Genomic DNA, 17644 nt, shown 5'->3' with positions numbered 1-17644 from the left:
AACAACTGAGCCCGTGAGCCACAACTACTGAAGCCCACGTGCCTAGAGCCCGTGCTCCGCAACAAGAGAAGCCACCGCAATGAGAAACCCGTGCACCGCAACGAAGAGTAGCCTCCGCTCACCGCAACTAGAGAAAGGCCGCGCACAGCAACAAAGACCCAACGCAGCCAAATAAACAAATAAATAAATAAAATTAAAAAAAAAAAAAGCTAAAACATCTACCTCAAAATCCTCAGGCAGAGGGTGGGGAGGTGGTAGGATATAATGTTAATAATAATTCAAAACATTGCATAACAATATTTAAGGAGACTCGAACTACCTCAAAGACTTTTAAATACTAAAGTGCAAACTCTTATACAAAAGATAATTACATTCTGCTAAAATTCTAAACTTTGAATAAATACTCATTTATTTATGATCTTTCACTTAAGTTTTGAAAGTTGTTCATGGGGCTCTGGCCTAAATTTTTAAAAATACAAATTATCTCCTTTCTCTTACTGTGTAATTGCCACATTATAAGGAGGTTTATTTTTCAGGGACCAGAGGGCACTTCTGAAATATTCTATCACCTACTCACCCAGGAACACAAGAAAGAGAGAGTTCTAGAATGTTTTCTGGGGCTGAGGAATGTCTAACTTTACCATGGAATCCTACTAAAATGCCTTTGTAAACTCTCTGGGAAACTTAGTCTAGTATCCAACAATCCTTTGAAGTTTGTAATATTTTCAACTGAAAAGAAAGCTTATACTCTTCCCACAACTAGAAGTTAGAGATAATGGAGAAATGAAAAGTGAGTTAAACCAACACAAAGGTCTACAGAGGGTCATTCCTGGACGTGGGTCATTCCTGAGCACTCTAACAGCCTCTCTGTGCACAGCAGGAAAGAGGGACCAGCTGATTACAGTCAGTCGAAGAGAAGACTTCACATGTGGAAGACACAACAGTGAGGAGGAAGCCGACAGACAAAACTGGTGCAAATGGACGCAGCTGTGCGTCTAAACAAACAAATGAGGAGAGCACAGTCAGAGCCCAGTGGGCTTGGCTGGAAAGACCTCCATCAGGAATCATATGTAGGTTTTTTTTTTTTTTTTTTTTTTTTGCGGTACGCGGGCCTCTCACTGTTGTGGCCTCTCCCGTTGTGGAGCACAGGCTCCGGACGTGCAGGCTCAGCGGCCATGGCTCACGGGCCCAGCCGCTCCGCGGCATGTGGGATCTTCCCGGACCGGGGCACAAACCCACGTCCCCTGCATCGGCAGGCGGACTCCCAACCACTGCGCCACCAGGGAAGCCCCATATGTAGATTTTAAAGAACAAGAAAAGTAGAGACAGAGAGGAGGACTATAGCTAAGAGGAAGGTCAAAGAGGAACACTAATGAATTCTTGTTTCTGATAACAACACAGACAGGACAAGCACATCCCTCACCTTATGTGAGGTTCGGAGAAAGAATACCAACGAGGCCCACATCCCATACATGTCACACATCCTAAGGTTTCTCCTCACCCCACCTACCCCAAGCCAGGCAAACACTGCCCAAGGGCACCTCCGACACCTGCTATGTCGAGCTCCCTCCAAGGCCAGGTTAGAGCTCCAGACAGATATATCACCTTGTTCCTGCTGACTTCTCATCCCATGGGGAGGGGCGTGGCTCAGGGGAAGCTAGAGCAGGGCCCCCTAAAACACAGATCCCAAGATGGGCCCTCTTGTTTGGAACTATGGTTGACCCCGTGCTGGGAAAGGCAGCGGTCCTTGGAGAGAGAGCACAACAGCGGCAAAAGAGACCGAGGTCAGGTCCAGTTGAGAAAGTAAGTGGCTGACTTCTAGTCCCTGTCCTACCTCTAAATGGATGATCTTAACCTCATCAGCCCTCAGTTTCCGCTTCTGTAAAAGGAAGTGATTAACAGTTAAATGAGATGTCTAAAGTACATTTCAAGTCTAAGCTCCTTTAAGTCTACAAATCAGGGCTGAGGAGAGGGATAGTGGCTCACGGCCTTATAGCCAACAGCACGAGGGCAAAATTAAAAATGAACGGAGCAAACTGGGCCACAAACACCTCAAATGGATGGGCTGGGCAGTAGATGTGCATCACTTGGGCAGAAGAAGAGGCTAGAAAGTGGGGGAAAGACAGGGTCTCTCAAGAATGAGACATGCAGCTCGGAGAGGCGAATGATAAGCAAGGAAGGCCAGGAAGACCCTCCGGCGCCACACACGGCCTCGCCTGGACTTTGCAAGTGCAAATGTATATCCTGATTGAGCACAGGAAGCAGAGCCCCCTGGGAGACCACTCGCTCTCCGCTCACACATTTCCTGGTGGCATGCGATTCGCGGATCGCCTTAGCAAGGAAGTGTGAAGGTGCCTTCCCACTGCTTCGGCTGCTCTTAGGCTCCTGGGGTAAGGCTGCAGAAGTCTCCTCTCCTGTCTCCATCCTCTTCCAGCTTCCTGAGCTCAGATAAAAGGGGCTTTTTTGCCTAGAAGCCAAGAGCATGCTAATTGGCTGCTGCTGAGGCGAGTACTAACCGAAGAGCTGGGATTGATTTGGAATCTGAGGGCTCATTCTCATCTGGACAGATGGAAAGTCCCTCGTGGGGGGAGCACAGAAGTGGTAAAATGTAAAGAGGTATAATTTGTCTTTATTTTGGTCCACGTACCCACTCGCCTTTCCCGCCACATCGTGCCAAATGAAACAACGGCACACAAGGTCTCCCACCCCACTTCTGGTGACCCAGGGTCCTGTCCACTTCTCACAGCCATTTCTACCTCTGCCCAGCTACCTCCAAAGGACGCTAATACAAGAAGCACGAACAGGACACAAACACAGGTGTGTGTTCACTGGGCCCTACCCTGTACTTAGTTCAAACACTGGGTCACTCACACGGTGTGACGAATAAAGGGTCTGAAAACCTCCCCTTACCACGGGCCCAAAACACCAACTCCTCCTGACTGGTTTAGGGCAAGAGATTGCCACGGTTCATGTTACAGTCACTCTGGCTACCGCAGTGTCCTCTGGCGAGGGGAAGCCCTTGGCAGGAACAGAAGAAGAAGGGAGAAGAGGAGGTCGGGGGCAAGGAAGGCCCTTCCTTGTGTGAACAAGAGCGGCTCTGCTTTTCTTCCCTGACTTCTCAAGCCACAGCACATTAAAAGCTGCTGGACTGAGAGATTATGACTATAGGAACTATAGATAGCATCAGACCTATATGACCTATATGACTATAGGAACTATAGGTAGCATCAGACTACCCGTGGGAAGACTGCAGGTTAATCAAGTAGCAACCATTTCCACCATAAAAGGTTGTCTACCAGGAGAGGTAAGTTTGGAAGAGGGAAGAGACGGCACTTGGGCCTCTGGGGGAACCACAGTGGAGGCTCCTACAGTCCAGGGACAAGCAGAGCACCAGTGGCATAAGATAGACGGTTTTCTCAGTCAGGGTTCCAGCAGGCTGAATGGCTGGGAGAAACTTCCACAGTCAGTGAAGAAAGCAGAAGGAAAACCACCGCTGGCTCTCAGGGAAGAACGCCAGATATGCCGACCCCAAGCTCAAATATGCATATGCTCCCGCAACTCATATTGCACAATAACCAATAGCATAATAAAAGGCTGCGGCCATTATCGCAAAACATAAAAAACAGCTGCGAAACACGGACTGCTGTTACATAGAATCAGATGTGCTTCATGTCAGTGCTCCTCAGATAACAGCTCTTTATCAAAATCTGAAAGAAATAGGATTCTGTAGAAATAGATTTACTGAAATGAAAATATATACCCAGTGTTTTTTGTTAAATGGAAAAGGCTCTTAACAGAGGAGGATGTACAATATAAATACATATACATAAAATATTCCAAAATGTAAACATCTCTCTAGGTGAAAAGATTGTAATTTTTTTCCCTTTTTAAACTGTATTTTCTAATTTTTTATACAATGGGCATATATTACATGTGTGGGTTTTTTTCTTTTTAAGTTTAGAAAAATATGATAGAGCAGGGTCAGCCTGGAGAGGGGCGGAGAGACCCTTTTTCCCAGGAAAGGTGGCAGCGACGCCGTCTCATCGCAAGCACCGACTGGTCTTTGTGCCTCTGCTGCCCCCGTGTGGCTGTGGATAGACATGACACCCAGAACCCCTAGACTAGACCCAACCTGGACCAAACTCCACGGTTATGTTGGACGGATTCCTCTTCCCCTGTTCACCAATTCATGACATGGATTTGTCTCATTCATGAACACAGGACTTCTGCAACAGCAAGTGCTAGGACAGGGGGGTGGGAACACTATCAGCTCAGGACGCTAACAAGATGGATACAGACGCTGGTGGGGTTCAGGACCCTGAGAACCACTCTGGCAGGTGTAAAGGTGGAGATAAGAAGAGAGGAAGCCTCAGGAGACTAATGGCCAAAGGCAACCATGAAACCGGAAACCTGAAGTCGTACTGGAAACCAGCTCCTTTGCCTCAGGGGATCAAGGTGATACCACATGGAGCTGGTGACATTTACTTACTTCTGTTGTTTGTCCACAGAGCAGTAGAGGTGATTGCCCTTGACTTGCTCTATGACCACACATTCCCAGAAATGCAGGGAAACCCAGCGGGGTCACAATGTCCACTGTTCCTACTGATGGTATTTTTACCTTATGACTAGATTAGCCTGCTGTTTGAGCAACAGACCATGAAGATTTAGGAAATGGGAGCCAAATTGAAATGACACGCAAATAGATTTACCCTGATCCCTTAACATTTGCAAAATTGTTACTAGGCATTAGTGCTAAGCCTTAAAATGATGAATTAAAATTTTGCTTACCTAAAAGTCAATTTTTCTCTGCTTGGATTGTCAGATCTATAACAACTAAGGGCAACAGGATCCCTTGACTAATGAACACTTTAATTTTCAAAGCATAGGCAGGCTCCGTGAGCGCACGCACATGCGCGCGTGCACACACACACACACACACACACACACACACACACACACGATGAAACTCCCCAACCGCCATTTCTCAGCCCTATACCTTAACCCCTTTCTCTTGCGTATGACTCTGGGTAAAGCTCAGTATGCTTCTCCTACACCAAGGCTCCAGGACCAGATTGCCTGCCTTCAAATGCAGCCTTCTAGCATTTACTGCGTGACCTTGGGCAAATCACCTAACCTTTCTGAGTCTCAGGACCTCCTTTATATAATGGGGATAGTAATAGGACCAGCTCATAGGGCCATCAGAAGGTTAAATGAATTAATATCTATAAAGTGCTGAAAACAGTACCTGGCACAGGAGGTGCTAGAGGAACTATTCTATAGTTATTTTTCAAAATGGGCTTAAAATGTAATTAATTAATTAACTTTTAAAAACAGTAATTAAAAAAACAAACTTGGTATTCTCTCCATTTTTTTTTTACTAAAAAACACCATTTATTACTCAAACTGGGTGACAAAAAAGTGGTCAGGCCCTCTTTGTCCACCTCTTAAGTCTGATGTCATTTTCAGGAGAATCAGACTCATTGACCTTATTCTTTTCCAAGCCTCTTCCTTAACTCCTTCATCATAGCCCTTATCAGAATCAGCCTCTTCATCAATCCCACGTATTTTAGGAAAAGTAAAGGACGTGCATGTGTGTGTGTGTGTGTGTGTGTGTGTGCATGCACACACACACACACACGGGAGGAACAGGTGAGAGAAGTGCGACCATCCTGAGCATCCTGACACAACTATCCTTTCAATGTCATCTCCTCCCTTTTCCTCCCAGCTCTGGCCCTGGATCTCCCCCTCTTTCCCCACCTTCCATCAGGCAGTTGTGTCGGTTCCTCACGCCAGGGACCCTCACCTGTTGGTGTTCTCCAGAACCTCCACCTTTTTCCGGAGCTCGGAGTTCTCCGTTGAACAAGACTCCACCCTACAGAGGAGAGAGAGAGAGAAAAATAAACTTAGTTTTTTATCAGGGGAGCAAACACTAAGCCAGGAGCTAGGATGGAGGCAGGTGGGGTTGAGAGAAAAAAGACAGGGAAGGGCTTCCCTGGTGGCGCAGTGGTTGAGAGTCCGCCTGCCGATGCGAGGGACGCGGGTTCGTGCCCTGGTCCGGGAGGATCCCACGTGCCGCGGAGCGGCTGGGCCCGTGAGCCATGGTTGCTGAGCCTGCGTGTCCGGAGCCTGTGCTCCGCAACAGAAGAGGCCACAACAGTGAGAGGCCCGCGTACCGCCAAAAAAAAAAAAAAAAAAAAAAGACAGGGAAGCAGCTATTCTAGGGAGGTGTGGGAGAGAACATGGCCAACCTGAGTTGGGGAAAAGGGTGAGTAGACAAAAGAAAAAAGAGAGAGAGAGATGGGTAACCAGTGCCTCAGTAATGTAAAATGAATAGGGATGGTACAAAACATAAACTTCTTTTAGGGTGTTCCAACCTTGATTTCTCTCGACTCTTCCCTATGGCTCTCAATGTCCATCACAATTCTCCCTCTATGCTACAGGGTCTGGATGCTGCTGGCTGTACTCTTGACCTGAAGGACTGACAGGAAGCCCAGGGTCTTGGGGCAGGGGGAGAGTGAAGGACAAGAACCCGGGACCTCAAGACAAGGAATCCAGGTGCCGGAGCAGGCATGCCCCAAAGAGGCAATAAAGAGATTTTCATCGAAACATCTTGACCCTGGATACCTACAGACAATAACAAACAGAATGGGACTGCTTAATGCTATATTACCAACACCTAAATCAGGAAGAAGACACACTGACTTTCAGTAGGAACTTCAAGAACCAGCCAGGATCCACCAACTGCTCTTCTCACCAGACACACATAAAGATTCATTTCTAGGTCCCGGGACTCATTCCAATGGTATTAGTTTGCCAGATGGGAACTATTTTCTAGGGCTAATACAAAATTGTATTTAATTTACGTTTTTCTAACAGCGCTCCTGATATTCCAGGCTATTCAGAAGAGCACAAGGTGCCTTCAAGTGTTTTTGTGAAAAGTCACTCACCTATAACACAAATTATAGTGGACAGAAAAAAGAGAACGCCAACCTGCTTTACTTACTTCATCCCCTGTTGCTTTCTCTAGCGTGCGAGGGTGTGTGGCCAACAGGAATTGATTACTTAGCGCCTCTCCTCTGAGGAGTCCAGGAATATGCATGAAGGTTAGCATTTGTACTTATTTGAAAGGAAGCCTTCAGGGACTTAAGGACCCTTGGTTGGAAACTGTGCGGTACAAATGCCTACTAAGACTGAATGTACTTTTTATCACCAGCCAGATCTATAAGCTTTTCCCTCTAAAAACCACTAGGTGGCAGGCAAAACATAGCTGATAAACCAACGGCCTTTGCCGGGGTCCAGACCAAGAAATTGAACCCCCTTCTCATAGAAAGCAGGGTCCCCCCGCACTTACATTTCTCTACATGAATTGCTCAATACACACAACCACTTTGGCAGGAGGCTTACTTTTTCTCCAAACTGTCCATGTATTCCTTCTTCTTCCTCCTACTTTCCTGGGCAGAAATCTGCAATGGAAGGGGAGAAAAAAGGATTATGTTCCAGCTATCTCAGTAAACCAGTATTGACAAGAGGCCACGAGCAAAGAAATCACAAAAGCCCTGCTCACTTTTGTGGCCACTTCCCATTTGTTTAACCTACTGGCTCATCTACTAATCACCTCTTCTGTCCTCCCTGGTTTCAACCAGCTGATGTTCTCATCTACTTCCAACACACTAGGCCCCCAGTGAGAAGGACAGTGGTCCAGGAGTCAGAGTGGAACATGTGGGTCACGAACCATCTGTATGGTCTTAGATAAATGATTTCAATTCTGTGGACCTAGTTGGCTCAACTATAATACATAATATAAGCCAGTTGGGGTTAGTCGTATAAAAATTCCCTGGCGGTTCTGCACATGGACGAAGAATTTTAACTCTAAGCTCTTTCCTTCCTCTCTCTTTGTCCCCTCCCTCCTGCTCTGCCCACGCCCTAGCCATGCCCCAGGGCCTCTGCACCCCTGATCCCCACTGTAGGGGCCTAGGACTAGGAGACTGCTGGACCCAGGTATAGAACAGTGGTCTACAGAATTTTTTATCAAAAACCTCTATCAAGAAAAAAAATTAAGCAAGCACCCATAATACATTTAAATTTATTCATTTATAAATTATATACATGCCTACTAGAGGGAAATATTGTGTATCTAATAAAACAAATTTTAAAGGCTGAGATTTTTTCAAAATGTAAATGGGAGTTCTAATATTTTCTTCCCGCCCCTGTATGGGTCATCTTAGGCACCACAGAGTGTGCACGCCCGACCTGGAGGCCCACTGACCAGAAGATGTATGGGGAGGTCTGGGGGAAGACAGGGGCAAGCCTTGGTCCCCACCACGGGACGGGCCAGTGTTGGCCACCGGGAAGGGAGGGTGCGCATGCTGGCCAGGTTTGCTCGCTGTCTCTGCTCACAGAAGCACCTGCATTTGAAGGGCTCACCTTGTTCTTGATTTTCCTCCGGATTTTCTTCAGGGCCTTCTCCTCTGATTTTGTCAGGGGCAACTTGGTGGGGATGGGATAGCCCTCGGCAATCAGGGTCCTCTTCTCTTCCTCCGTCAGGACCAGGGGGCCTGATCCCTGCAGCTTCTGTGCAGACCAAGGAGCAGAAAAGGGTCAAAGAGGAAAAGCCGGGCGTGCCGGAGAAACACCTCCTGAGGGGTGAGGAGGGTCTGTTAGGATGTCTTGCCAATGGCTAAGGGAAAAGGAGGCCCATCTCTTTTGGTGAGAAATGGGCACTTTGAAGTGGAAGCAAAAATGCAGAAGACACTCGTGTGAGTGTTACAACCCAAGGATTATAAGGGAACGGGTAAAGAAACCTCTACCCATTATTTCCCAGAAAGTACCCTGCTGGCTAAAACAACAAAATTAAAGGATACAATTCATTTCCCACATCCCTAGAGATTTCCTGTCCTCGGAGTGATGAAGGATTCACTTGGAACTCTGTTTGCGGAAAGTTTTGTTGTTCTCCTAAAGATGCCATTTTGCAAGATGCTCTCTAAACACTAGGAGTTGCTTCTTGACCTCTACTTCCAGCTAAGGGGCCAGGGCTCCTAGGGACACACCTGCAGGCATGTTCCATGAAAGTCACTGGTCAGCACAGTCCCAGACTGTCCATCATAGTGGAGATGAGAACTGTAGCTCATCTCATTTCACCCATATGAGGACAATGTGTTTATAATTAGTCAAATAAATGGAGTACCTACTGCATATTAGCTCCACATCAGATGCACAGAAGAATCAAAACGAACTCCGTCTCTTAAGTAGCTAATGATCGAGACCGAGACTAAATCGAAACACGTGAAAGAATGAGAGCAATTAAATGCTAGACTGTAATATTCACTCAAGGTACGTTAAAAATATGAAGAAGGAGAACGCTTATGTGAGTTTGTGTGATAAGGGAAGGCTTAGGGTAGCAGATAAGGCTTGAATTGGGCTTCCTGAAAGAAAGGGGGTGATTTACACAGAGGAGGGCATTACAACAAAGGCAGTATTGTAAAAAGTAACTGAAGAAGCCACTCTGCGTAGAGGGGTGAGGAGTTCTGGAAGCAGCGGCAGGTTGGGCACGTAGGAGGGTGTTTGTACCCAGCAGAGGTATGAGGGCTTGATGCCAACAGATAACAGGGAAACAACACAGCTGAGCCAGGGTATGATATGGGAAGGATTTCCTCCATGACCACGTGGAATGGATTAATTGTGGTAGGACCCACAAATCCATAGGATGGACACTATTTCAGTAATCAAAGGAGTGAAGGGTTAGAGGAGAGAAGGCAAAGGTGGAGTGGAAAGAGTTAATTCCCTGGCCCTCAGTAATAGTGATATATAAGAACGTGGCCACAGATCTAGAACTTTCTGAGTTTCTGACATAGACAACTCAAATTTTCAAAATTATGTTAATTAATACATGATTCTTCTAAGAATTTTTAAATAACTCATTTCATTCAAATTTTCTCTATGTGATATTATAAATTCAGTAAGGCTGACTAATTTTTAAATCCTCATAGAAATCAATCGACTGTTCAGAACAATGAGAAGTTAATTATCTAACCCTAATTTTTTTAAAATTTATTTATTTTATTTTATTTTTGGCTGTGTTGGGTCTTCTTTGCTGCACGCGGGCTTTCTCTAGTTGCGGTGAGCGGGGGCTACTCTTCATTGTGGTGTGCGGGCTTCTCATTTTGGTGGCTTCTCTTGTTGCAGAGCACAGGCTCTAGGCGTGTGGGCTTCAGTAGTTGTGGCACACAGGCTCAGTAGTTGTGGCTCATGGGCTCTAGGGCACAGGCTCATTAGTTGTGGCACACGGGCTTAGTTGCTCCGCGGCATGAGGGATCTTCCTGGACCAGGGCTCAAACCTGTGTCCCCTGCATTGGCAGGCAGATTCTTAACCACCGTGCCACCAAGGAAGCCCTACCCCTAATTTTTATTTGGAAAAATTATATATGTGAGGGATGAATGTTGACTCATGATTTCTATCCTGAGTCACTGGGTTAAGAGTTGCACCACAGACAAAAAGGGTTAAATTATATTTTTGAGCTTTAGACATCAATGCATTTACTGTCAGAGCAATTTTTCAGTTCATCAAAGATTGCTTATTTAAAAAATAAATTATTTCCTATCATAGGTCATAAAGACCACCTAAATTGATGATAAATATTTGTGATACAATTTTGAGAAGAAGAACAACCCATTTTTATTCCTCATGTTTGTAGCTATAAAAAAGAAACGTGAATAAAAACTGGAAGTGTGCACAGGAAAGGAAGAGAATGTGTTAGCACGATGAGGTCACAGGCAGGTCTTAGAAAATGTTCTTTAAGACTGTCATCCCCCTGCTTCAGCAGTTAGACCTAAAACTTCCTACAGGCTCCGAATGGTACCCACGCTGGGTGAAGGTCTGAGTGACAGAATGGGGGATGGGGGTGCAGGGATGCAGGGGACACTCACGTGCGGTGCGGTGAGGAGTGGGGAGCTGGCAAGTGCCGAGGGGGCCCGCGCTGGGGCCCTGGCGGGGCTGTGGGTCTGCGGCAGGCCAAAGGGGTGCAGGCGCGGGCTGGGGCTCAGGCTGCCCTCTGAGTCGCTGCTGTGGCTGCTGGGAGGGGTGGGCGGTAAGTGCAGGTGGTCCACGGAGGCTGAGGGGAAAAGAACGAATTGCATCCATCAGGGAGCAACAGAGCAGGACTTGGGGCAGTTCAACATTCAACATCCCTACAGCAGAACTCAGGACAGCCGAACAAAAGAATGAGGAATCTCTGTGTGTGGATATGGAAAGGCCTCCAAGATGTATTACTATTAAGGTTAAATTTTAAGTGTTTCTTTCAAAAAATTTGCAAGGTTGCATTATTGGGTTCCAGGTCCGCAGTCCTTGATGTGGCCTCGTGGCAGGTGCTCTTGGCTTGATTTTCAGGCTTTATTTGGGATACAGTTTTGGATTGGGTTTTTCAGTTTTACTTTGGTCAATGGGGGTTTCAGTAGATGTGACGTTATTGTCTGCTGGTCTCAGCCTATAGAGGAGCGGAATAAATCAAGGTGCAAAACAGTGTATAAAGTAGCCCTCCTTTTGTACGAAAAAGGAGAGAAAGAGAATACAGACCCCCATTTGCTCGTATCTTCGTAAAGAAACTCTGGAAGGTATATAAGAAACTAATAAAATTATGATGTAATGGGGGCAGGGGAAATTACAGTAAGTAGGGACGGTGCTGGCATAACCTTCCCTCTGTTCATTTCATATAGTTTCCATAGTTTGACTTGTAAACCATGTTAATGTATTAGGATTTTTTTCTTTCTTTCTTTTTTTAATAGCAAAAGCAAGGAGCCCATGAGTGTTTGAGAAAAGCTCATTTGTTTCTGGAGGAATGTGCATGGTAGGGCCCATAGGCCAGATGCCAGGCATTCTTGATTCAGATAATACCCAATCCATCTGTGGATAGACAGGTAGGCATTGGAAGACAAATTGGGGGAGGGGTGTCTCCCACAAAGTCTTCCAGCATCTAAGCATCCTTCACCTCTCCTCAGGGAGACACCCACACACTCTGCCGGGGCCTTTGAGCCTTAGCCGGTGCCAATCTTGCATCTCCAGGGCAGGAGGGATGGGTTCCCGAGGGAGGAATCCACTCTGGAGTTCAACCTGACAAACGAGCTTTGGGGTCTCACTCTTTTTCTGACCTGCAAATCTTCACGTTGTGCTGAAATACCTTGACAGCCAGCTGCTGTTACTGAGCCAAGGAACATGACCTTGGGTGAACCTTTCACTCCACACCCCCCCTGGAGCCCCCAGGACAACAGAGCCCTGAGTGCAGCGGCTCTGAACTGGGCAAGGAGCCTGGAGGCCTCATACACACCTGGCCTTCCTCGGCCAGAGAACAGCTCGGGGCCATGGAAAGGCCTCGGTCTCCTGCCTGATGTATTGTGAATGGGAAGAGACTTTCTGACACACAGCTACTCACCTAAGAGAAAGGATTCCCCCATAGCTGCCTTTGGAGGTGACAAGCTGCAACCAGATGGCTCTCTCGCCCACTGAGACACCTGAATATCCAGGTAACCACAGGTGATGTGTCTCTCTCTGCCACGCCCCGCGCCCACTCCCATTCACAGCACACTTTCGTTCTCTCTCTCTCTTTCTCTAACCCATCTCTTTTCTCTTTCTAACATACTGCTTTTCACGAGATGCTTCTCCGCCCAAGAGCTCCCTGGTTTTTTAGAGTCCATGGGCACTCTTAAAGCTAAAGAATATTCTAAACCAATCCTATGCATCTCCACTGCCAACTCTTCTGCCACCACTTCCAGGCAGCTAAGGAGGGTAGGTATGCGCCTTAAACTTATGTGCTCACCTAGGAAGGAGCCCCAAGCGTGTTAACCAAGTTTTTCCCAATGCCATGACGACCTATGGCACTCTGTGGTGTCAGATGAATTAAGCAAGGAAGCCATCAGACTGGGGTGGCTCCAATGCTCTGGTGGCCCTACGTAGGCAAACCAAAATCTAAGCCTCTAAATGCTTCAAGGTTACCAGACTGAAACCCAGGACAACCGGTCACAAACAACCAACTTGGCTTTAAGTTATATCCAATCAATAATTTCCTTACTTTGGGCTTTCCTGGTGGTGCAGTGGTTAAGAATCCGCCTGCCAATGCAGGGGACACGGGTTCGAGCCCTGGTCCGGGAAGATCCCACATGCCACGGAGCAACTAAGCCCATGCGCCACAACTACTGAGCCTGCGCTCTACAGCCCGTGAGCCACAACTAATGAGCCCACGTGCCACAACTACTGAAGCCTGTGCACCTAGAACCCATGCTCCGCAACAAGAGAACCCACCACAGAGAGAAGCCTGCACAGCAATGAAGAGTAGCCCCCGCTTGCCGTAACTAGAGAAAAGCTTGCGCGCAGCAACAAAGACCCAACGCAGCCAAAAATAAAATTAAAAATTTAGTTAAAAAAAAATAATAATTTCTTTACTTTGCTTCCACCTTTTCTTTATAAAAGTCTCCCCCCAGCTCCTGTCGGTGGAAACTTGTAACTGGTTTGGCGCTGCAGAATGTAATTAATTTTTGCTCAAATAAGCTCTTAAAATTTTTAATGTTTTAGAGTTTACCTTTTAACAATGCTTATCTTTTAACCATGGTAAACAAACAAACAAGCAAACCAAAACCAAATCAAAACCAAACCCAGGAGTGGCCAAACCTAACAGGGGCTCCCGCTGTCTGCCGCGCTGAGCGGTTAGTCTGAAGAACTAACCAAGAATACCAGAGCTCACTTGTCCCTTTCACTAGGCACAGCCCTAATTATTCTAATACCGTTCTCCTTTTTCCAAGCAGAAGGTGCTCCACAGAAAATGAAAATGGCATGGCAGGAAAAGTGAAGCAAACTCGAATCTCCTCTTACTTAATTATTAAGAGCTACTGCCCTGGCCACAGGTGCCTCGGTATCAGATTTCTAAGTATCACTTGAAATGTTGCTCTTGGATTACTTACTGACAGGGCTGGGGACAACTGGCTACTTTGCCTAGAAGCCCTGTTGCATTCAAGGATATTTAATTTCCTCCTCTCTGTACATCTAGGATAATGAAGAAGGACGGCCATTTACTTTACCCTTGAAATGTTTCTCCTCCAGTGATCCCAGATTCCAAAGCCACTAGGGGATTCACTGGTACAGTTGCGACATTTTCTGAAGCATACTGCAACATAGATTTAAAAAGCAAGATGCATGTGATAGTTGTAACCGGTGTCACAAAAATGAAAGGAATTACTTTGGAGCAGTATATAAAGCTGAAAGGCACTAAAACGTATATCACTCAGTGAAAAGAAATACTGTCTCAATATGGATTTTAGTCAGTATTTCTAATTTTAAAAACAGAATCCTTTCTTTACTGATGATAAAGGGTAAATGCCAACCTTGATTAAGTTGTCACGGATCAAGTCCTGAGTATGTTTCTGGTGGAATGAAGGTAGACTTTGTTTCCGTGAGCACTGCTACTAGGTAACATCTGCACGTTACATCTACCCAGTAGCACGGATACCCTTCCCATGACAAGTGCATATACTAATTTCCTATTTGTCGACCACACCAATGAGCTACCCTTCTAACCTTGTGCCAAAAGCATAAATAAAAAGGGAGGGGATGGCGTGTCTGAAGGCACAGAATTAAGAGCAGGATCTGTGCAAAGTAACTCAATTAAAAAGGCTGAGAGGGACGTCCCTGGTGGCACAGTGGTTAAGAATCCACCTGCCAATGCAGGGGACACGGGTTCAAGCCCTGGTCCAGGAAGATCCCACATGCCACGGAGCAACTAAGCCTGTGCGCCACAACTACTGAGCCCAAGTGCCACAACTACTGAAGCCCGTGCGCCTAGAGCCCGTGCTCCCCAGCAAGAGAAGCCACCGCAATGAGAAGCCCGCGCACTGCAACAAAGAGTAGCCACCGTTCGCCACAACTCCTGAAGACTGCGTGCAGCAACGAAGACCCAACGCAGCCAAAAAAAAGAAAGAAAGAAAGAAAAGAATAAAAAAAATGCCGAGAGAGCTTCCTAGACTCCGTGAGACTTAGGGGTCTACGTTCAGGAATCCTGACTATGGGCTTCACAGGGGACGAGAAAAAGACTGACACAGAGAAAGAAGAAAGTGAAAGTGTGATAACCCCAAGTGTGACACTACTTAATTCTAAATGGATGGCAAGAAGCCCAATAGGATGCAGGCACAAAGGAGGCTCCTTGCAACAACTGTCATCTGAAATCAACATTTAAAAACATTGAATTGGTCAGACAGATAAACCGTGAATTCACTTCACAAAGGGTTTAAACTAGAATTGTTTGTTGTAAGTAGGCCAGGTGCCTTTGTGGATATGTGCCTATTTGCCTCTACTGATCATCACTCCAGGATAGGGAGCTGGGTTTTATCCACACGATGGCTTGAGGGCAGCGGTTCCCTTGTCCCCTTGTCAGTACCCAAGTCACAGCAGTCTACGAACATGCTGAAAAGTCACCCTGCCTAGGAGTAAAAGTTAAAGATTTAGCTGGAAAAACTTAGGTTTCAAAGTTTGTATTTACCATCAAGAACAGAGCTATTTCATAAAGCAAGTTCTGCCTTTGGTACCATCAAGCCCAGCACTGTCTCGCACATTCCCCATCTCTTTAGACGGTGCACCCACATCTGTTAACCCAAAGGAGAGAGTGGACAGACCTTCCTTAGGAGAGAAGTTTAGGAACTGATCCACTTCATGAGGCTCCAGCTTAATCTTAGGAATAACTGTCTGGCACGAGGAATCAACCTAAAGGAAGAATTTCAAACACAGTTTTTAAAAACCAATAACAAACCTGAAGAAACACCCCGGGGAGTTATTTGTCATCTGTGTCTTCCTCCCAGGGCAGCCCTGCTTCTCTGGGGCTGGCGAGGCCCGGCCGAGTGCAGGCTGCTTCTTGGACAGGGAGGTGTTTTAGTCCTTAACATTTCCCTCACTGCCAAACCTGGCAATACAGGTGATGGAACCCTCAGAATTCTAAAATTAAGAACCCAGGGCTCGGGAGTTCCCTGGTGGTCCGGTGGTTAGGACTCAGCACTTTCACTGCTGTGGCCTGGGTTCAATCCCTGGTTGGGGAACTGAGATCCCACGAGCCTCACGGCGCAGCCAAAAAAAAAAAAAAATCCAGGGCTCACTTATCAGTGCTTTCTTTCTATTGTTTTTATGGACTATAAGGGCTTTTATCACAAAATAGTCTGGTACATTTTTAAGGGTCACGGCCTCCAGCAGTGTGTCCTGCGGCAGGAACTGTGTGAACCCAGCTGCATCCATTCTCTCCAGGTTCCTGACAACTGACAGCAACTAACCATGAAACACTGAGTACGGGAAGGAGGAAAGGTATCTGGCCCGTGCATGGGGAGCAAGGCCATGACCCTGTCCTTTCTTAGTGACATGCATGAACATGAACTGAACTAAAATCTCATGGAGCAAGGAGACTAATACAGACTCCAGAAGCCTAGTCCGATTAACAGACTCAGGTAGCTATTGAGAAGGGAATTCTAGAGGGCAGTGCAGAGGTGCTCTGTCCACAATCCCTCATCTTCCACACGGATGGAAGGTAAGAGCACAGGAGTGAGTACTCAGCAAAGCCTTAGTGGCCCCACCACTGCTGTGTTACCTTTTCCTGAACAGGTGGACCACTATACCTCGCTCAGAGGAGATCTGACTTAAAGATCGTCAGCAGAGTCATTGTTTATAACCTGTGACTTTGAACTTAAGGAAAGTTAGGACTGGATTCCAATATCTGGAAGAAGATGTACAAGTATGACTCTGGTCCATCACCAGACACTGAAATACCCAAAGAGAAGGTGGAGTAAAACTAAATCCTACTTGCCGTAGGTGTGGAACTGAGCAAGGAAGAAATTCCAGATTTCTTACGTTTTCCACGGGGAATACATTAGGAATTGGTAGGTGGGAGATCCCTGAATTAAGTCAGGGTAACTGAGCACTACACAGGAACTAGCATTCCCTATTGCCACGGCACAGAAAGCCATGGATCGCGTCATCATCATAACCACTCCCTTTCCACCGGCTTAAAAATCAGTTCCAGGGAGAATCTTTTTTCCCCATGGATATCTATGTATTTTTAAAATTTTGTAATAGCAATCATAGAAAAAATGAAATGAGACTTGCTACCAATTTTTCTGGAAATGCCTTTAAAGGAAGTGATATAAGCAACGCTGACACCAAATCAACATATCCTAGATATATACATAAATACATTTTTACATACATACATACATATATAGTTATATATCTTTAAACATATACAACCACTAGCTCCAAAAAGATTAAGTGCCTTATTGGAGAATGAGGATCCGTATCTTTTGATCCAATCTGTTTATATGGAGGAAAAATGAGTATACCCCAGCGTTCATTTCCAGAGGGGGTTCCTCCTTTTCAAAAGGGGTAGAGATGGCAGTGATGGTCAGAGTGACAGACGGAACTAGTCCTGAGGGCGGCTCGTCCGTGATTGGCTCTGTCTTGATGGTTGTTGATGGAAAGTCTGTAGACAGGTACCATTTCTCACTCTCCACTTCATCTGTGGGAAAAAGATAAGCACATGTGTGAATCTGTTCAGGGCATCAGGTATAAGTAAAACAAATGGCACTGACCTTTTCCTCAAAAAGAAGCTCCAACACAGAATTATTGTGGGTA

The 17644-nt window shown here is 46.2% G+C and overlaps 1 protein-coding gene across 1 annotated transcript in view; it reads right to left on the bottom strand.

Moving 5' to 3' along the window:
- CREB3L2 (cAMP responsive element binding protein 3 like 2) overlaps positions 1-17644 on the bottom strand; it is a 118480-nt gene that overhangs the window by 16371 nt on the left and 84465 nt on the right. The window contains exons 3-8 of the mRNA XM_082661633.1: positions 17353-17528; positions 15649-15736; positions 10924-11108; positions 8425-8571; positions 7405-7463; positions 5804-5872 (exon numbers count right to left, since the gene is read on the bottom strand). Of these exons, the coding sequence (XP_082517759.1) occupies positions 5804-5872; positions 7405-7463; positions 8425-8571; positions 10924-11108; positions 15649-15736; positions 17353-17528 (724 nt within the window). The remainder of the gene's footprint in view (positions 1-5803; positions 5873-7404; positions 7464-8424; positions 8572-10923; positions 11109-15648; positions 15737-17352; positions 17529-17644) is intronic.

The sequence above is a fragment of the Grampus griseus genome (genome assembly GCF_964374135.1).
Source record: "Grampus griseus genome assembly, chromosome: 9".
NCBI classification, from domain to species: domain Eukaryota; kingdom Metazoa; phylum Chordata; class Mammalia; order Artiodactyla; family Delphinidae; genus Grampus; species Grampus griseus.
This window is presented reverse-complemented; position numbering and strand designations above follow the sequence as displayed.